The 21,850-nt window shown below is 38.8% G+C and overlaps 1 protein-coding gene across 2 annotated transcripts in view; it reads left to right on the top strand.

The window, feature by feature from the left end:
* The window catches only part of Adgrb3 (adhesion G protein-coupled receptor B3), a 665,862-nt gene that overhangs the window by 611,566 nt on the left and 32,446 nt on the right, over nt 1-21,850 (top strand). Inside the window, exons 21-25 of one of the 2 annotated variants that reach the window (XM_010617865.3) lie at nt 2,628-2,694; nt 4,965-5,050; nt 10,980-11,078; nt 11,375-11,546; nt 21,132-21,227. In XM_010617865.3, the coding sequence (XP_010616167.1) occupies nt 2,628-2,694; nt 4,965-5,050; nt 10,980-11,078; nt 11,375-11,546; nt 21,132-21,227 (520 nt within the window). The remainder of the gene's footprint in view (nt 1-2,627; nt 2,695-4,964; nt 5,051-10,979; nt 11,079-11,374; nt 11,547-21,131; nt 21,228-21,850) is intronic. The other variant, XM_010617866.3, reaches the window with a different exon arrangement.

The following is a 21,850-nucleotide window of genomic DNA, read 5'->3' as shown; positions in this document are numbered from 1 at the left end:
CACAGTGATAAACCGTGTTCACAATCCAACAGATCACCCAACAGGCTTCTTCTGTCATAGTTGACACTGCTGGTGGCTGGCATTTTGTCATCAGGTCACTAACAGCGATACGAACCCCATCAGTAAGCACCAGTGGAAGGTAGATTAAAGGTACAAAGGTCAATGAAGAAACGATGTGACAATGTTCAGGACCCTCATTTCGATGTCTTAGTAAGAGCCATGTATTTGGCTTTTAAAAATATTTCAGTATTGCACGTTCAACCTCAAATACTTCTTCTAAAGAAATGGACAGACCTTGACACAGCTTCCTTTTAGCGTGTGACTTGGCCTTGATTTTCTCATATTCCTGATGATAGTGTGTATGCTTATTAACCACATCCTGTATGTCAGTTCAAGTTGTGATGCTATTTTAGGGTAATAGTATAGTAGGCAATACAGCTCAGGAGCAGCAGGAGATTAGGAAATACCTGAGCCATGGAAGAAATTAAAAGAGAAAGTAGGTATGAAAGCCCAACTTACAACTATCATGCTGATACATTCCATCAGAATTTGCAGTGAAGTTTGTAGCTCATATTTCAAGTATAAAACAATGCACTTTCATATAATGCATTTGCTATCATGTTAAGGCAACTGAGAAATGAGGAAAGAGTATGCATCTAAACGAAGGCATAAATTTTAGTGCACTGGTCTGATTGTCTTCAGGTTGAGGACAGGAATCACTGCTAATTAAGCTATCTCTGGGCTCATCCAAAAGGGAAACCGATGCGATATGCCCACCCAAATGAAGCTGCCTAAGAGCTTGAAGGGCTCGTGCTATCAAAGTGCTTGCTTTTCTTATGCAATCTATATTATTAAAAAGTGTTTGATAGCATTTATTGCAAAACAATGTTTACTGCAGCACTATTGCCTTTTCATTACTACTTTTTGCAATAACTTTACTAGTGTGACATGGATCCAGTATGTGAAAGGTGGGCACTGTATTGAGAATATGAAAAGAAGTAGGAATACAGGTGTTCGGTTTTTACTTTCAAAGAATTTATGATTAAAGCCATGTACACACCATGAGTTGTGTATTGATTTTATAACTATAAATTTCCATTGTAATGGTGTAAACCCCTAGCAGAAAAATAACTTCAAAGAGATGCTAAGTCTGTACTGTACCTTCAGAGATAAGCTAAACGTGAGTTGAAAAAGAGCTTACACAGAAAGACGGTAGAAAGTGAGTAGCAGCCTCTGAGATAACAGCTTAATGCATTCTGTCAAACTAAGGTCTTTTCTCTCCAGGTATTTTATAAACTAAAAATACAATTGCCTACCCTGAAGTAGGAAAACAAAATTTTTATCTGCCTGCTGAGATGGCAAAAAGCTATAGAAGTATATGCAGACTTTCAATAAATATATATGTTTTTGTGAATATGCAAATTGATATGTGCACTTCTGTGTGCTCATACTACCAGTAGACTGAAATTTTAATCAATGTATAATGCATATCAAGTAACACTCACCCTGTTAAGTGGAGAGTTCTGTGAGTTGTGATGAACACCTAAGTCATGCAATCAAAATCAATATAGAGCAGGTTATTGTTAGAACAGCTGTAGATCAGTTACTGGGTAAAGTTGTTACTTTTGAAGACAGCCTGCTGATTTTGTGGACTGAGAAATTATAAAATGGTCAGAAGTGAAAAAACAAGTTCAGGGAATGGCGGACCTGGCTTTACTTCAGCAGGAAAAAAACATGGTCTCTCTCCCTTCTTTCATATGCGTCTTCCTGGATCACGCCTGTGTCGGGCACCATTTCGTAAAGCTGCCACTCTTAGCCCTTGGCCTCTTCATTTCTCTCTGCTGCAAAAGAGTGAATATTTTCAACCAAATGGGCTATCATTCCTTTATCTGTGCAAAACTACATCTCTGGGTGCACTTAGTCCTTGAAACAAGCACAGCTGCACTTATTTTTATTCAAAGGCTTATCTCAGTGAATCTTCTTAGTAGTCTGGGAAACAGTAAAGTTAAAAGAGAAAAAGCATACAAATGAAAATTATCCACTTCCTGCAGTGCTGTTTGTTAAACTTAGTTTCTTTCAATATCTCAACGGCCTCTAAGAAAAGCAGGTAAATAGCACACACAAGACCCTCAAAACACACTGTTTTGGGGCCAGGGATTTCACTCAGTGGTTCTGCCACCTGCCTCGGAAGCACAAGGACCTGAGTTCAATCCCGGTACCAAAAAAAAAAAAACCAAAAAAAAAAACATTGTTTTTGCTTTTTAATATGTTTGAAAATTTTCACAAATGAGATAAAATAGCATTTTGGCAAAATTTTAGTAATAAACTACCTTTGCAATGAAAGAAAATACAGAAATATGGCTAGAGTCATTTGTCTAAAATATTTTAACTGCCTGAAAGAGAGGTCCTGAATGAAAGGTTTTCATCGGTGAGGGGTATGTAGTATTTTTCCTTCACCAAAAGCTCTAATTATACTGATTCTAGCTTTTTCACCTTGTGTGTGTGTTAATTATAAATCTTTGAAACATGCCTGCATTCCAGGGCCAGATGTCTAAGTTGTTTGTGTCACACGGTGGTAGAGTACTCATCACTAATTTTTGTTAGCTTTTATTCAATATCGTTTTCAGCTGCTGGCTCTCTCTTGAGGGAGGACTGCTGTATGCCTTTGTCGGACCTGCAGCCGCTGTCGTCCTGGTAAACACTAAAGTCAACTTCCTTGATTTCTTAGCAAAACAAAACAAACAAAGCAAAACCAAAATACCCGAAACCACTTTGGTTTAATTTTCATTAAATTGTTTGTTGTTCAAATTTTAAGGTTTAATGAGCTAGTATTTTTACTTGAATATCAAGTGCTTTCAGTCTTTTGTTGCGCGGGAATATGCACATATTTTAATTACTGAAGAATATTAACCTTGGAGGTATGGTGTCTCTCGTATAGTAGTCTCACATTTGTGAAGAAGGTTGAGTCAGTTTCAATAAATTCTTCCTTTTCAATGTATAGAATCTCATCATTTATTAATATATAGTTATTAATAGGAAGATTTCTCCAAGGCTGCCACTAGTAAATATCAATATCTTTATCTATGTTTACATATGCATTTATAGCTCTCTCGCTATGTATGTGTTTAGCAGGGCTTCTCAACCTCAATGACACTAACATTTTGGACCAGGCATTTCTTTGTTGTGGGCTGTCCTGTCTGTCCTCTCCCTACACAAACCCGTAGCATTCTCTAATTATGATAATCAAACATCTCTAGACATTTTTGACGATCCCTTAGAGTCAAAAATCTGTCCCTGCTCAGAACTATGTCAGAAGTTGTGCATAAGATGTTTTAAAGTTTTTCTTTTTGGAGTAAAAAATAATTTCTCAAGTTTTCAAATTAGAGTAATATGCAAAATTTCCTACCATTTTGCCTTTCTCTTTGTCTTTTTGAAGTTTATTGATCACACTTTTTTTCTTGGCTAATCAGCGTTTGAAGAAAATGAAGGGGGAAAAATGTGGTCTAAATTAAATACAAAGATTACTATCACTGTGCAGTTTCATTTCTAGTTAGAAAATTACCCTTTTGTTTCTTGAACGTCATTAAAAAAACCGGGAGCTAGTGGCATCTTTCCTATTAATGTGAATGTTTGAGTTTTTCTTTCATTAAAGTTTCTTCTCCCTCCTCTGAGCCGTAACAGAGAGCAGAAATTGTCCATAATCCACAAGGGAAAAAAATAAAGCCTCCAGGCATGATTGTTAGAGCGTGGAGAAATAAGGCTATTAGATGTGTTTTTGTCTCCCTCACTGAATTTTTATTTAACCAACTGAATTATTTCCCTAGCTAGGCCGCTAAGTTAATGTACATATAACCCTAAAATGAAGAAACAAAGTGTGTGTTTAATAGAAACACCACAGCGAGGTCTGTGGAGTGCTGTTGAAGCCCCTCACGATTACACTGTAGATTAACAGAATACACTTTTTCTCTTAGTTCAGATAATCAGAAGCAGAACAGTGAGTAAGCGCTCTCTAGATTAAATGGATGGCGTCTGACCAGGAAGCCCTGAAGGGGGCCGCCTCTAAGGCCCTGCTTGACCCAAGTGCTTTGGGTCTTCCACGGAAGGGAAAAAAAGAATTGCACCAAGATTCTGTCTCCCAGGCTGAGGATGGTCTTATGGCTAAGGGGCAAGGACAGTAGAAAGAGTGATTTCCTTGACTGCCTTGGCCTCCTGTTGGACTGGTTTCCTTCATCAGGCAGTGTTTGTAGGTTAGGCAGCAGTGCTGGCCCATCCCAGTCAGCTGCTGCAGAGGGACTTCTATCCCTGCGGCTTTTTACAGCTTTTTACTAGTTCCCTTGAGAAAGAAGAATCTTCTTACTGATTTCAGCTGTGTTATGCGAACGGCCTTTTCACTGAGAATAAAGGAGTCTCAGAAAGTGCTCACCAAAGTCTATTTTAAGTTGGTGCCTGTGTGCGTTCCTGAATAGGCTTTCCCTTTTGCCCAGAAGAGTGAAATGTGTCGAAAAGCTTCCCACCCACAGGAGAGAACGGCCACACAGCCTGAGGAATTCAGCCACTCTGTCCTCCCTGCCGGCAGTCACTCCGGTGACTGATCAGGGCTCACCTCTGCCTCTTACTCTCCGGACTCAAAATCCTTTGGCTCTGAAGCATCGGGCAAAATTCATTTAGCCAAATGATTTTATTCAAAGTTGACTCAGAGAAGGCTGCCCCATGCAGTTAGGAAATTGAAGGTTGATTACTCCTTGACTACAAACCATGATAACGAAAAGTACTTCATCTACTTTAAAATTTAAAGTGACACAGCCATGTTAAATTGTTCTCTGTGCCTTTGCACACTTATGTTTGAAAAGTGCTCAGTATCACTACTTTTGTGAATATATATTTCCAGGTGCTTTACGTTTATAAAATAGGGACTTGATTTCCTTCAATATCACTGAAAGGTCAACTTTGTTTCTATTTGACAGGTCAACATGGTGATTGGCATTTTGGTATTTAATAAACTTGTTTCCAGAGATGGGATCCTCGATAAAAAACTCAAACACAGAGCTGGGTAAGCTGCAACTGGTGAATTTCGAAAGTTATTTACCAGTGATCCAATTCTAGAGCATCGCTGAGTGCACATAAGCACGCCTTGAATTCTGCTCTTGATGTATTAAGTGTGTCTGATAGATTTCATCATTCAAAAGTTGTGGATATACTGTTCATATGTAATATGACCAAACATTTAAAAGTAATGTCATTAAGAAAATCTGAATATATTCATGCATATTTTCTGCTTGTCAGTTAAGAAGATTGAATGTCATGTCTAGACTTGAGGTAGTGGTCCTCAGGAAAGGTTTCTCAAAGACCTCCTGTCTTCACTCATCAAGGACAGTGGGAAGATTGAAAACAATGCTGGTGTATGACAGGACTGAACTGGGGCAAGCGCAGCTAGACAGGGTGAAAATGCTTCATTTTATTTGATTAATTTTATATATTAGAAAAAAATCTTCACTTTAAATAATTACTGGTCAACACTATCCTCACCATATATTTTCATTGTTTATGACATTTGGACTATTATTTGCCAGAGTTATGATTTTAACCACTTCTCAAAGTTCAAAAAACATTTCTCTTAATTAACTTATTATAATAACACCATATATAATAGATTAAAATATTTCATGAGCAAACCGATAGCTTTTTGAAGTTACATGCATCACTACCTTATGAAAATTTGTAGAAACCTGAATGAAATATTAATTCCTTCGATTCCCTGTCTTTTCTTATAAAAGTTTATAGCTTCTGCCTTTTTGTTAAACTGTGCCTTCATTTAAAACTAATAACTATTCTCTTTTTAAACTTATAATTATAACCTTATCATTGTTCTCTTTTGAAAATCATTTATGGTATTATTTAGTAATCAGTGTTTAGGCACTTACTGGTGAGAATTTTAAGTCCTTTGTGTCTTTATAATCTGTGTAATTATTGATAAAGTATGATAACTCAGGTATTTCTTTTCCCTAGTAAAAAACTAAGTTTAAGGCTTTCAATACAAAAATGTAATATTATTCTTATCAAACACGGGAAGAGCAGTGGTGTGATAAAGTTGTCTCTGAAAGGTCCTATTTAAAGGCTTTTTCCAGTACAGATTGTTTCCACGGCCTCTGCGGTAGGCAGACTTTAGCTTAGTCTGGACCCCGGGCTTCCTATTTGGACGGGGAGCTGTCCCACAATTAGTCTTAGGCTTCTCCCTCTTGTGGTTGGGATCAGGGTATAGCTTCTTCAGTTATTTCTGTCCAGATGAATCATGTAAGAACAAGCCGAGCAGACTGAGTTCTGGTTATAGAAAGTCAGCTCAGCTATTAGGGTACAAACGTGCATAATTTAAACAAAAGAGGATGAGTTTTCATGGTGAAAATGAAGCTTTAAAGTCAAGCTCAGGCTTACTCCGCAGTCTGCTACTGTGTGTGCCGTGGGGTGTGTTGCTTCATGCTTTGCATCTCAGCCCCTTCATCTGTTAATTGGGAAAATAACTTTAGCCTCATGAAGTCTCTGAAATATACTGTGTGTAAAGCATTCATTAGGGCATCTAGAAATATTACAGGAAATCTCAATAAACAGTGGCTATTTTGCGAAGAATAAAGTGAAGAAGCCAAGATTAACATTGTTTCCAAGCCCCTGCCTGACTGAATCAAGTGCCCATGATTTCATCTTATATGACATGAGGTCAAGAAAAGAAATGGCAGCATCAAAAGGAGTACATAGAATGCTGAAGATTTATGAACACGCACTATTTATCTTCTCAGTTAATCAAACTATGTAATGCCGTATGATTCATGTAGCTCCTTGTAAGAGATGACAAAGGTATAGAAGAAATGACATTGTCTTATTATGAATTTAGAATCATCCATTTCACTCTGCATATTAAGAGACAATTATGATTTTAAAACTTCTACTTCAAAGATATCCCTGCAAATCACACCTGTTTCTCCAGTGAAACTGAGTCAGTGTCCTTCTGGTTCAAAGACCATTTCTAGAAGAACAGGAACATCACTTGTGTGTGTTGTGAAAGCAGAATTCTGATTACTGCCCAAAGCAAGAAGAGCTACTAAATTAACATCTCAATTTTTAAACATTATTCGTAATATAAAATGCTATGTTAGCCTAAGTAAATATAGATTGAAATTTGTTCTGTGTTCCAAAGTGTGATTGAAGGAAACTTTAAAAGAAGCTATGGATGTTTGAGTCTAATTTTAGTTCGCAGAGAAGCAGTGAGGACAGTAATGAAGACTACAGTTAAGAACAGTGGGATTCAGCCTTCCCATCTTTGCTTAAAGGAAGCGCCCACAACTTAAGGGAAGACAGGTTTCATTTCCTCTGGGTTTCAGAAGAGGTGGTCACATCATGGCCAGCTGGCTCCAAGGCAGGGATGTTATGGTGGAAAGATGAGGTGGAGCAAAGCTGTCAGTTCTGGGGATGGAGAGCAGAGCAGGGAGTAGTGCCAGAGAGAACAAGGGGCCAGGACCTGCTCAGACCCCCCCAAGGCCATGACTCCATGACCCACCCACAGGCTGAGCATGTTCCAGCAGTCCCTCAGGCTGACCCCAAGCCCATCCAGTGGATGCTCCACCCCAACCCTCCCAAGAACACACACGCAAAATTAATTAAAGAAACATGATCAGGATCCTAGCTGATGGACTTAATTATTGATTTCCCTAATTGTAAAAATTGGCAATTTCAGGTTGATTGAATATGCAAATGTATATCACCTCTAACTTTTGAAACTATGTTATTATTTACAATCAAAGATAGTTTTATTTTTTTATTTTATTTTATTTTATTTTGGGGTAGCAGGGATTGAACTCAGGTCTTTGCGCTTGTGAGGCAGGCGGCAGCACCACTGAGCTAAATCCCCAGCCCTTAAAGATAGTTTTAAAACATTACTTCTCTCATTTTTTTCCACTTATTTGTACCTTTTCATACTTTTTGTAATCATTTATTAGAAGCAACCAAATGTATAGTTGGTGCTCTATAAATACTTATAAAGGAATGAATGAATGAATAAATCTTTAACAAATAATACCTTGACAAGTTATATAGTATACAAACCATATTAAATTTTTCTAGTACATGAAATACATTTATCAAAGGGAGATTTATGGCAAGTGACAGTATAGCTTATACAAAATGATAAATGGAAAGAATGAAAACAGCATAAATAACGTGTATCTTTTTAGAATATCTTAAGCAGAAAATTTAATTTTTTCTATTTTTCTGTAGTGGAGCTCTCGTATGTACTCTTTTAAATTGCTGTGTCTTCTCTACCTAAAATTTACAGAAGTCAGTGTAGCAGGGTCCTTTACAAATTTTTTGAGACTTTTTCAAAAAGAGAGGATTTTCTTTCCAGTGAAACTTTTAGAATATTAACAATAAACCAATCAAATAATCGTGGGTTTTTCTTCTAAAGAAAAGATTAAAGGAAATCAGAAAATGAAGCAGATCCTGTATATTTCAGACCCTTAGTAATAACCAGAACAGACAAAAAAAAAAAACTTGTAGGAAGAGTAGTGAAAGAACCAAAGAACCATGGTCCTGGGCCTGGGATTTAGCTCAGTAGTTCTGCCGCCTGCCTTGCAAGCACAAGGACTTGAGTTTGATCCCTGGTACCAAAAAAGAAAACAAAAGTGTTGATTCAGTCCACAGTACCACTTAAATAAATATTCACATAAAAAAAAAGAACCACGGTACCCTGTGGATATTGTTTTCATTGGATTGGATAGCTAATTTAACTTTGTTTTCTATAACTGTTTAGACTTTTCAAGAAATTGTATAGTTTCCTCTATAACAAAGATCTAAGATTTTATTTTTCATTGTACCAACTCAATTTAGCATCTAGACTCTGTGTCCTTCCTACTACATTAATTTTGAAAGGTTATATAAACAAGGAAAAAATGTTCCACTTCCCTGAGTAACTTGCCAATCCTCTACTCAATTTACATCCAAAATGGAATGTCAAGGCTGTCCATTCAATTGGCATTAACCATATTTGTAATAGTTTCAAGGCCCTTTAGCTTCAAATAAATACAAATAAGTACACTAACTACTCATTTAAAAATCACTATCAGAAAAGCCTATGTTTAAACTAAACCACATTTTTGAGGGGCTAAAGCTAGTCTCAGATACTTGAAATTACTTTTTTAGTATTCTTTGACTTCGCAGTCTTGTTTCAGAACCTAGAAGGAAAATATCCTTAAACTGAGAGTCACATCCATACTAGAAACACATATATCAAACAATGCATCTACTTTAATAAAGAAGTAAATGACTAGGGCCAGGGATTTATCTCAGTGGCACTGTACCTGCCTCGAAAGTACAAGGTCCTGAGTTCAATCCTCAGTACCAGAAAAAAAAAAAAAAGCCAATGACTAATCCATGCTTTATGAGGATTAATCTGCTCAAACACAACAAATTTACAGAAATGCAAATCATTAAAACAGCAGGGCCTGCTCCTGCTAGTTCACCAGAACAGTCTGTGGAGCTTTAAAGGAAATAGGTAGGTTGGTTCTCTAAAATTAGTCTTTGGGGATGGGGTCAGGTGGACAGCTATGTGTAGTCATCAAGAGATCTTAGTTCAGGTGCTCTTTCAGGACCAGCTTAAAACACACTGGCATGCCTGTTGGTCAGCTGTAAACTACACTGTATAGACCATCGGTTAGACATTTGAAAATTTGAATACATTTGGCTGGTACATATGCCCTGGGTTGGATCATTTAGATCAGTGATTTAGTGTAATAGTCCTCTACCCACACAACTCTAAAAACTTCAATTTTTTTTTTTCTCGTGAGGTCTGTTGGTCAATCTACAATTTCATATAAGTACAAATGAGTATACTTACTTAAAAGAAATGAGGCATTCCAAATTATGAGCATCTTAACTTTTTCTCTGTTTTGCCACTTTTATTTTTATAGCAGTGAAACTCCACTACAATGCTATTTAGAAAACATACAGGGCAAATATATTTGAGACATAAATTTCACATAGGAAAGGATTAGAAATGTCTACCTCAGAAAATTATTTCAAAGTGTTTTGAATTGTGATTTGAGTAATTTTTTTTTGTTTTCCTAAGTGGTTTATATTCTAATAAACACATCATTTTCCAAGGTACACTTTTCTCAAACAAACTGCATATCAAGTTTTTCTACATAGCATATTTTTTCTTCTCTGGTATAGTAGATGGAATCTAAATTATTCAGATCTGAATTTACCTACAGAATGTCCTAGACCAGAATAGACCATTTAGATTATGAAGCTGGATTCTATGAAAAACGTTCAGAAAGAATATTTTGAACGTAACAATTATGTTAAATGTGTTTTATTAAAATGGAAAATGATCAGGTTTTAGAAAAACTAATAGCAAATTTCATTAGTCCCTATATTAAGAGCGTCCTAAAATATGGACAGTAGATAGAGATTATGAAACATTTCAAATATGGATGTATTGAGATAAAAACAACATCTTAACTCTTATGTATATATGTATGTATATAACGTAGGCCTTCCTACCTTGGCTTCTGAGATCAATGTTTACATTTCAGGTTATGACTGACGTATGTGCCTTCATGAAAAGAGAGTGAGAATTCTTGACTGTGGGAGTCCTCACAAATTTGATTGCTGTGGGTCTAATGCATCTGTGTCCAAACAAGTGCACGCTAAAGTTTAGTTCAGTGCATTGGGCCTTACTGAGCTATAGACAAAGGGTCATTTATGGAATACATGGTGGAAATATGCTTTGCATGCAGTGAAGGCTCCTAGTATGAAAAACTAAATGTTAAAAGGGTATATGGTAGTATAAATGCATCTTTAGACTGATAGAGCATTCATCTGTGATAAATGTACTTTCTGCATGAAGTCATATTTAAAAGCTAACTTGCAGCAGCGGACTTTTTGGTGACAATTCAATATTTTGTTCTTTTTGTGGGTGTTCTGTTTGTTTGCAGTCAGATGAGTGAGCCTCATAGCGGTTTGACGCTCAAATGTGCCAAGTGTGGAGTAGTTTCAACAACAGCTTTGTCAGCCACCACCGCCAGTAACGCCATGTTAGTCCCAGTCATGTACATCTTCTCCCTACAAATCGTTACGGTGCATGTGAGAAAATGCTATGATGAAAAAATTGCGTTTGCTAATGCTTAAATATTTATCATTGGCCACTGCCTTTATAACTATTGTGGGATAGTCTATAAAGTAATCAGTAAAATTCTCAAATGTTATCAGCCTTGTGGTTTCCAAGTTAATAGTCTGGGAGCCATAGACAATGCTTTGCTGACCGGGGTTGCGGCGCTGGCCTGGGCCCGGGCACACAGCTGCCTGATGTGGATTTTTTTTCTCCCCACAGGGCCTCTCTTTGGAGCTCCTGTGTGGTTTTGCCCCTTCTGGCTCTGACATGGATGTCTGCAGTTCTAGCCATGACGGACAAACGTTCCATATTGTTTCAGATTCTTTTTGCTGTGTTTGATTCGTTGCAAGGCTTTGTGATAGTCATGGTGCACTGCATTCTTCGGAGAGAGGTAAGAACTATCGTGCTTATGAGAAGCACAGGGGAGAGTGGAAGGGTCTGTGGTTGTTAGCAAGTATGGACTTTTAATATCTTGACCACTGTCGGACTAAAGCTGGTCTCCTCCATTGCCAGCTGCCCAGGGTTCCAAGCAGAAGAGAAGCACTTAAGTAATAGTTCAGGAAGACCGTTAGCCCTCTGTAAGAGAAAGATTAAAACATATGGATCTATGAGAGAAAAATATAGCCACAGGTGCCACAAACCAGGATGCTTAGATTCCAGAGAGGCTACCCGGAGTGAGTTAGGTCTGTTAAAGAAACTGGTGGGTGAACAGGCAAAGTGACATAAAGGCGCTAATAAACATAACAAAATAAAGTTTCTTACCTACTGCCTAACTAATGCTTCTGCTGCAGCACACCCTCATTTCTTATATTAACTAATCTTATTTTAGATAGAAAATGTTGAAGATTGATGAATATTTCCTGTGCCTACTACATTGTGGCTAAGGGTACTAATGATTCAATATACATGTTCATGTTCAGAAAATATAAAACAGTTAACAGAGTGGGGCACAATAGGCAGTTCTTGTCCCTAAGAAATAGAGAGCAGTAATCACAGTATTTCCCAGTCATGACTGAAATTCATTGTCAGAAGTCGGGGGAAGAAAGACGTCACCCTTCTTAGTAGGGACCCTAACCGACACCGCACCCATCTGATGAGTTCAGTCTTGAATTGTTTAGGGGTAAAATGTTTTCCAACCAGTGTGAAAATTACTCTAAATGCTTGCAAGCACTGACATAGTATTTACAAGGTTTATGAGTCATCTTAGCATTTACTCTGATGATAAATGGTGACTAAAATAAACACTGACACAGTGCCATGCTAGCGAATTTGAGAAAGCGGTCTACTCTGTCATTTTGTATTAGATTGCCTGTTTCAGAGCTTTGTTATGAGGCAGACACTGGAAAGAGGTACAGGTGCATCCGCGTGCACACCAGATGGTTTTTACAAGGATACGCGAAAGTAACCAGAGTCTTTACTCTGATTTACCAGGTAGGGAGACAGCAAGATTTCTGCACTGTTTCAGTAAGATGCAGGTATCAGCAGTCATCCTTGGGTGTATTCTAAGAACAGTCTGTGATGAAAAACAATGAGCACAGGTAAAGAGTGGTTTCATCTTCCAAAAGGCGGAGGCATATCATCATGTGAATAATCTGGCATAGCTTATAGCCATCACACCTTACTGTTCCATCCACACAGATTTCTACCTAAAGTGTCAGCATTCACATCTTCCACCTAGCAAATTGCTTACATAACAAAGAGCAAGTTCAAAGGAAACGGAGTAATTTCAAATATATTCTTTTCTAACTATCTTGTGGGCCTTCTGTATTAACATTCTGTTCAACATCTTTAAGTAAGAAAATCGTTCAAAAGGAACAGATACATAATGTGATTTTGATTGGCAATTAAGAATGAATCGTTGCAAGCTTTCAGGAAAGTATATGACCCACCCACATACAATTTTCAGAGTATACTGATACCTTCGGTGTTACAGAATGAAAAGTATCCCATCTTTAAATAAGCTTCTCATTTTTTCAGAAATACAATTTCTAGATTCTCTTTTTCTTCAGAAATAAGATTTCCAGATAGTCTTAGGATACAATAAAAATCTGCAAGTTTGTAAGTGGTAGATATGATGGCTTATTATCAAATTTTTGCTACTCACATGAAAAATCTTTGCCACAAAAATTCTTAATTTCCATCTGAACGTTTCCATACTTGCTAATTAGACTAGGAAACATCGAAACCATGATTGAAGGACAATTAAGTAAAAGCATAGGATTAAATGCTTCTAGTAAAATAGATACCTGTAAGTACATTTTTCTGTATTAATGGGGAATAAAATACAGATATATCTGTTATGGTTGCATTTTAAATAATTAGCTCAAATGAAGGAATTTTATAACTGATAAAACCAAAGTTTTGTAACATTCTTCAATTGTAACATTGTAATTAAAAATCACATATCCCCTTTTCTTTTTATATTGAAGTTTTAAAATACTCTGCAACTTGGTATAAAGACACAGAAACTGTTGAGCAAGTTTCTTGTAGAATACCTAAGAGAAAATTTGTTGCTGAAAACAAACCTCATGTCACAGAAAACCTCCTTGGGCCACTACAGTATTGTATTTGACATCTAAGTGTGATGGTTTGGGACCCCAAAGGTGTCACCATGACCCCGAAAGAAAAGAAACCTCCTCAGATGTCCACTGTGCTCTGAACAGTAGCAGTGTATTTTATTACACCAAAGTAAACGGAATAGAGAGCTATTCATAAAATACTGGGCCACAATTAATAGTTCTTAATCAGCTGGATGACCCATAGGAGATCTCAGGAATATTGTTTAATCTCCATGGCTTTTGGACTTTATTTTCTTTATAATAATTCCACATCCTTCATATAGATTTTTCTTCCTGAAAAATATGTAATGTAAGAGTAAGTCTTTTTGATTTAGGGCCTGGAGATAGATAGATAGATAGATAGATAGATAGATAGATAGATCGATCGATCCTACATACTTCTGTTTATTTCTTTGTTTTTTTTTAAAAAAAAATTTGGAGATACACTAGCATAATTTGACCCTATTTAACCTTTGGTGATTGCTTCACTATGAATTCAAAAAACTGTACATATTTTTGCTCATATTGTCTTTCTGTGGAGGAAGCTGGAAACTAGCCTTGGCAGTTGAAGAACAAGAAAATAAATTTATAATTGTGACTTTTTGAATGTGGTTTGCATGGAGACTGACATTTTAAATGTGCCTTTGTTTTCAGTGGGTCTAATTTTACAATGAAAACAATTTCTAATCAAGAAAGAAGTCAGAAAAGATCACTGCAGTACTGCCAACTCAATGATAATCCACTAACTTTTCTAAAGAACAAACTGAATGTTTGCTTGACTTGTTTGGATCTCCAGACCTGACATCTTAATAATTACATTTCCTAAACTTTTTATTCTTAGAACCTATAGATTCTTCTCTTCTTGAATTCCTTCTTCTTTTGCACTGCTTTAGTCAATGCCCCTGGGGCAGGAAGAAGGAAAATAAAAGGAAGGGAAAATAGGTTTTAAAAATTGAGCCATGTGATTTGTCACAACACATTGCTTTCAGCAACAAAACCTAGATTTTAGAAGCTAATAATGTATAACAGCCGATAAGACAGGATCTGTTGGAACAAAGATAGAGGTTTCTTGCTGTGTATCTACTATTTGTTGATTAGGGTTTGTTTGCATTGGGCAGATGACAACAGACACTTGTGTATTGCTCTCCACATTGCTATGGAAATTGAAACAACACAGGAGTTATGAAGCCTTTGAAATAGTTACTGTTGCTAGGAAACCCTTTCTTGGTGCCTGCACATATTCTTCTCATTTCTGCGTCTCTGGCTGTGCTGGCTCTAAGACAGTCTTACAGCGTGATGTCAGAGGGGGAAAATAACAAGATTGTGATACAGAGTAGGCTACAATAAAACCCTTTCACTAAATGGAAGGACAAAAGGAAAGTACTTCAATGGATAGTTTTGTTGTGTCAGTATGCGAAGTTCCTGTGGCTGTTCTGTAAAAGGAGTAATATAATGGGGCCGAGCTCTTTTCCCTTCCCCAAGCCTTGGCAGGAGGTCTGGGCTGCACCAGATGAGGTCCCAAAGTCTTCATCCAACACTGTGAAGCAATTTTGTAGCAAAATGCTTAAAATAAACATGAATTGCTCCCCTCTTCCTCTCTCACTTTCTCCCTTCTTCTTCCCTCCCTGCCTCCCTCCTCCTTTCTCTTCCACGACCCCCTCTCCTCTCCTTTTCTACTTTCATGTTTTTGCCAATTTCCCATTTAGTTTTACTATTTCTATAGAGTACAGATAAAAAACCATCTCTAAGCACATAACAATGAATCTATAAGACAAGCATACTTGCATATCTGATCTAACACTGGTATCCTCACAAAATAAACCACTTTTTAAAAAAATGAAACCAGGTAGTGATGAAGTAGATCAAATTTGGAAAGAGTCCCTACTGCATCCAGCGCAGTTCCGAGGGAGAGTTGTGCGGACTCCGCCGTGGTGGCCTGTAGGGAGACTGGCCGTGGCTCTGCTGTGTTCTTCCATAGGAAGGACTGGGGCCAGGGGCCAGCTGGCCTTGGAGGATGAAGGAGTGAGTGTTAGGAGACTTCAGTAGGTGATGGGGCCCGGAGGGGGAAAATCCGGTTACAGCATGAAGTCAAGGTTTCTGGCAAAGGAAAAGAGAGGTTCCTAGGCTTATGGTTTTCTTGGACTAGAGCCTGTGGCGGTGGTGGTAAATAGAAGAGAGTTCAGTTTTTCTCCAGAACCACGTGGGGCACGTGGAAGCATTAAGCAAGTGACGGGATCCTGAACACAGGTTGTTCAAAAACGTGGCACCAAGAGAAAGACAATGTTGGTGACTGTATCGGTAACTTCCTAGTCAGGGTGTTCAGTGGCTTTGATAAAGTTCCCTGGGTCGTGTCATGGCGAAAGTCCAATGGGTTTTGGAGTGAGAGCCTTCGAATGCGGGGTTCGGGCACTGGTCTGAGCATTTTTAGCTTCTACAGAAGCTACTTGTGCGTTCCCAAGAACTTTTTGTCAGTGGGAACTGAAAGCGCAAAGAGAAATACACTTAGAGATTTCTTCGTCTTTGTTTTTAGTAAGTAAGGTGTGCGTCTTGAAGCGAGAGAATGACTAGAAATACCAGGACAAACCTGTACCTTATCGAACAGAACGGGGAGGCACAAAGACTGCCCTTTACATAGGAACGGAGCAGTTAGAAGGAGCAGCACAGTACGCTCCGGGACGGTCCCCCTTTTCCGCAAGGCCAACCTCCCATCTCGGAGGCAGAGGAATGTGAATCCTGCACCCCCACCTTAACCTTCCGGGCTTGGAGCCTAGAGGTTATGTCATGGATGTCTGAGCGGGCTCTGTCTTCAGTGGCGCTTCTTCTAGCCGCGCGGAGGCTCGAGAAGTTCGGAAGAGCGTGGAGTTGGATGGCTGGGCTGGCCTCCGTGGGAGCTCACGCACTCAGACCGCCGCACGCTCTGCTCCTGCCAGACACCGCCCAGTCACGGCCTGCTGCCTCCCTAACCTCCTCCAGGAGCCGCACTCTGGGGGCAACATGGGGCTTCTGTCCGCAGAAGGAGTTGGACAGGGGCCTGTGGCTGGGAATGTCCTGCCTCGGTCTGCTTCCAGATGCTTTTGGCCTTGCAAGATTGCTGCCTGGAAAATGGGAATTCAATGCAGCAGGGCTTGGTATGAGCTGCGCAAAGAAATAGAAGGAAAGCCCATCTAAGCACCCCTACAATAGTAGACATGAGACTCGGAAAAGCACCCCACAAGAAAAAGCTCCTTGCTCCCCAAGGAAATGATTACAAGAATAAAACTATTTTCTTGGCTTCCAATGATCTTTTGGAATAAGAAGTCAACAAGAGTAGCTCGAGGAAAACTGTCGTGTTAAAAAGCAAAGATGTGGGTCTGAGCAGCTCGGTAGCTGAAATAAAGAGCACATATCAAACTGTGCAGCTCTTTCCTGGGCTGTTTGTCTAAATTGCAGCGCTGCCAAGCAGTGCTTGGTGTGCTCTGCAGAAGCCTCTAAATCTGGCACCGGCTTCCAAACTGCCGCTGCCAGCTGCCTTCTGAGAATGAGGACCAATGAAGAAACTCTCAGCTCCCACAGTGGGGAGAGAGGAGCCACAGCCTGCAGACCCCTTTGAACTCCAGCCTTGCCCAGGAATCCACCCAGGAGGCCTTGGAGCTTTCTCAGGAGTTCCCACAGAAGACCCCGGCTGGAGCACTGCTGGTGGTAGACTTGCAGGAGAAAAACCTGGATAGCTTCCTGTTTTCCCTCACTTCACTTTTGAAGATCTCCTGTTATTCTTTCATTTCCTGACATGCTATTGGATTTCCTTGAAGTCCCATAAAAGTTCTAAACATACTACATTTCTGGCCCTTTCTACAGCCCCAACTATTTAATCCTCTGCCTAGTCATGAGTTCAAGTAAAAGACCCATTGCAGAATATTATAAGAAGAGATTTTTTAAAGTTTTACTTAAAAGGAATGACTCATTCTCCATAAACAATCAGTGAAAGATTACTATCCAGAGTTGACACGGAAGATTTTCATTGTAGTATGGCAAATTTGACCTAGATTCTGTCTGTCTGTCTTGTCTATCATGTATTTATGTGCTTCAGTTTGTCTGTAGAGTTTCTTTATATACACTTTTTTAAAACACCCCAGCTCTCCGTCAGCACAATTCACATCGATTCACCAAAGCGAATACTCTTTGTATACCTGATAGAAAAGTCGATTAATTATCAAAATGTTTTTGAACAACTGTTGATGTCTTTCCAGGTGCTTTCTTGTCCGAGATACCTCTTCTATGATAAGAAAATACAGAGTGTGAAATCTAGTATAATCTTTTTCCCTGACGGTGGTGGACAAATATTTGAGACCAATTCATTTGGATTGACCTAATGCACTTTTAAGATTTTAAGTTACGTGGAGTATTTGGAATCAAATGAAATCTAATCTTTCTGAATTAGCAGTATGAACAGCGTTAGAAGTGCCATAAAATCTAACACATATCAAAGACCCTTAAATGACTTTGAAGTTACTGGAGATTTTTGTGCTTTTCTGTTTTATGTTTCTTCTGAACAGCATTGACTAATTCATAAAGCTGACATCATTCTCCAGTGTAGAAATGCCCTAATAAATTGTCATATTTGAGAGTTTGGTAGTTGAAAATATTGATTGTGTGTATGTGTTCTGAAAACTATTTCTTTTATATCTTTCAAGCCACTAGATAGTGATTTGAAATGAAACTTCTAGAAACTGTTTCCATATTCCATTGCCAGCCAGAAATATCAGTGACAGCCATCCTCTGATGGTCTGAAAATGGAGAACAGTGAGCAAGGACCAGCCAAATTAACTTTTGGTATCAGTGATGGTTCACATTTTATATTACCTCCATATTTAGAAATAGGTTTGAAAGAAATTTTCCTGTGATAAGTTCCTAGAAGGGGCCCATTTCTAGCATATTATTTGTCTCCTTTATAAATAGTACTTCTTTTTTTTGGTACTGGGGATCGAACTCAGGACCTTGTGCTTGGGAGGCAGGCAGTGGAACCACTGAGCTAAATCCCTGGCCCTATAAATAGTACTTCTTTTTTTTGGTACTGGGGATCGAACTCAGGACCTTGTGCTTGGGAGGCAGGCAGTGGAACCACTGAGCTAAATCCCTGGCCCTATAAATAGTACTTCTTTAACATTTGCTTTGAGACACAAACAGAATTAACCTGTACTTACTTTTTTGACGTTGGTTCTTCAGACTTTCTTCCACCAAACAGACTTTCATAGAGAGTTCCCCAGTTTACTTTCTTCATAAAGAAAAAAATGATAATCTAGAAAATATAACTCATTAGCATTTTTATTATTATGTGTAAATTTATCACTTATGACAGTGACTTCTTAATCTAGAAAAGAGGACCTGAAATTCTAGCATTCTCATCGGAAATATCTAACTTTCCTCAACACGTCTGCTTCACAGGGAAAACTGGGGGATTCAGCCCTACTTGTTTCTCCATTTCTTCAGCAAAAAATGATCAGATTAGATTTCATGGCATCTGAACTTTTGATTGATGTGTCTATTGAAAAACAAACTGAGAAAGTACTTGGCAGGGTTGTATCAGGTAGCTCCTAATTCCTTTTGGAGGAAATTTCAGATTTGAATACAGTGTAGTAAGATCATGGGGTGGAAGAGTGGTCAGCTCCTCCCCGGGGCCTTATTTCACGTATTATTGTTACTGAGTTCTGAGGTGCTGGGTATTCCTTCCAGAGATTCTTTCTAGGATCTTCTTGTTCTGACAAAGAGCTGGTCAGGACAAGGTGCAAAAGATTGTGAGATTTTACATGTATTAAAGGTAGGAAAAGAAACATGCACTGCAGAGTGAGTACAGCCCGCTTTAAAGTATGCTCCGCAGGGTTGATAGCAACCACTGGGAAATAGAACACAGTGGCTCCAAGAAAATGGCAGCCATCATTTTTATCCTGTTCTTCAGGCTAACGTGAGGTCTACACCATCCTATCAAAAACCTGCTGGCATTCTGGCGAGAATTGAAGATAGCACTCTCTGATTGGTTCCAGGTTCAGGGCTATGAGACTTGTTTTGAGCCTGTGTCCTGGGGTGCTGTGATTGCCACGCTATGTGCACTTGCTCAGCTGGTTTGCCACACCCTAATCTGTTGCCTCATTATGGCTACATCACCAGAATTAGAACCTGACGTGGAGAAAAAGAAGTGGATAAAAATCTCATTATTGAACTGGTTAGCCACTTGTGGGCACAAACTAAATTCAGTATCACTTTAAAAATCCAAATTGCAATTTGGGAGAGAGGCTACTGGTGACCATGAAATGGGAAAGAAGACAACAAGAAAGCTAAAAACAATTTAATTGCTTTGGGTTTGTTTGTTTGTTTGTTTTTTCCTTTCTGGCCAATCTGTGTTATGTACATCTTGCATCAAAACAGTGACAGAATATTATAAAGAAGATCTTTGTGTGTCTGTCTTGAGAGTCGCTGTAAGGATGCCTTCAGTATAAAGCAAATACAACATCTGTGCTTCTTTTACATCCAGTAAAACAGATTACAGTAAATGAGAAAGGGAATATCAAAAACATGAAGTAGAAAAGCCAAGAACTAACAAAACAACCTGGGCGTTGCCATGGGACATCAGCTATGTGTGAAGGTGACTGAAGGGCTCCTGATCTTCAGAAGTGGGAAGGTCGTGTGGAGACTGAGGCTGCTTTCAGAGACCACAGAAACACAGCTGCCTTTCCTAGTACAGCTATCAGTCGGGGTCGCTGTGCATCTCTTCGTGTGCACTCACTTGCTCTTTTAATAAAGAAAGGAACGTAATGTTCTTAGAGCTTCCTTGAGATGAATGTGTTCTTTATTCGTAGCTTCATTGTAGATGGATGTTAAGGAAGTTTGACTGGGTTGAGTGACGCCCCCTCCCCACCCTAGGGCAATCGATCAAAAGCGGACCCATTTTGTTTTCTGGTTTTTCACTGTGTTTTTACGGCTGGGCACCTGACCCAAGAAAGGAGACAAGAAATAGCTTCCCTTACGTGAAACATAAAAGGAGTAATCCTAAATCGATTCTAGTCAACAAACCACTGAGTAATCTCATTTTTCACACTGTTTAAAGCCGTTATGACGATTATGCCATACCAAATATTAAATCCACCTTGAAAGACACACACATTGTTTGAAACAGTGGAAATAAATCTGCCCTCCGAAATGCATCCTTAGGGTTGAGCCGGATAGTTCAGGAGTTCCCAGTATCTCCCTCTGCAGGTGAGGGCAAGTGAAAATTTCCTTCAGAGGAAGTGAAGTCAGGGAACACCAGTGTGTGTACTGAAAAGTAAGCAAAATGGTTGTTCAGCATAAAAGCATATGTAGCCACTTCCTCATAGCCGATTGCCAATATAGACACTATTTGCTAATTATCAATGGAAAGGAAAACTGGCATCTTTTTCCCCTTGCAGGTTCAGGATGCATTCAGATGCCGACTGAGAAACTGCCAAGATCCAATCAACGCTGATTCATCGAGCTCTTTTCCCAATGGGCACGCTCAAATCATGGTGAGCTTTTATTTTCTCTCCGATCTGAAGTCCAAGGTCTCTTGTTGGCACCCTTGAGGGCCAAGTGAGCATGATTTTGTGGCCTGCTGCAGGGTTTCTCCTCCTGCCCAGAACTAAGGAGAGCGATTTGTGCAGTCAGAAACTAACTAGAGACTTACATGTCTCGTCTAAAAGCAGTGGTTCCCAGCCATCTTGCATGTTAGAATCATCAGAGGAGCTAGCTACACCCAAACCCATTAAATCAGAATCCGTGCAAGGTGGAGCCAGTGTGTGGCTCATGATGAGAACCACTGTCCTGAAGCATAAGGCATGTGACCCTTCCGTCTCTTACTGTACAGGAGCCCTGACTGGTGCTGGGATTAAGGGTAATGTAGGCATAAATGCTTTGGTGTATTTTAGAAGTGAGATCAAATTTAAACTCTGTCATCAAAAACAGACATTGATTAAAAAGGAAAGCTTTTATTTTATAGTATATTTAATTTATTATTAACATTTTTGTGTAAGCAAAATAGGCTAATTAACAAATTAATGACTGATTTGAGAAAGAATAATCAGTTCATCACCTAAAACAAGTAGATAATTACAAAAGTCATTGATTTAAAATAGTTATTGGGAGAGGCCTG

The sequence above is a fragment of the Fukomys damarensis genome, unplaced genomic scaffold, assembly GCF_012274545.1.
Source record: "Fukomys damarensis isolate Sample0158 unplaced genomic scaffold, DMR_v1.0_HiC HiC_scaffold_27, whole genome shotgun sequence".
Classification (NCBI taxonomy): domain Eukaryota; kingdom Metazoa; phylum Chordata; class Mammalia; order Rodentia; family Bathyergidae; genus Fukomys; species Fukomys damarensis.
The sequence above is the reverse complement of the archived record's forward strand: the minus strand, read 5'-3'. Positions and strand labels throughout refer to the sequence as shown.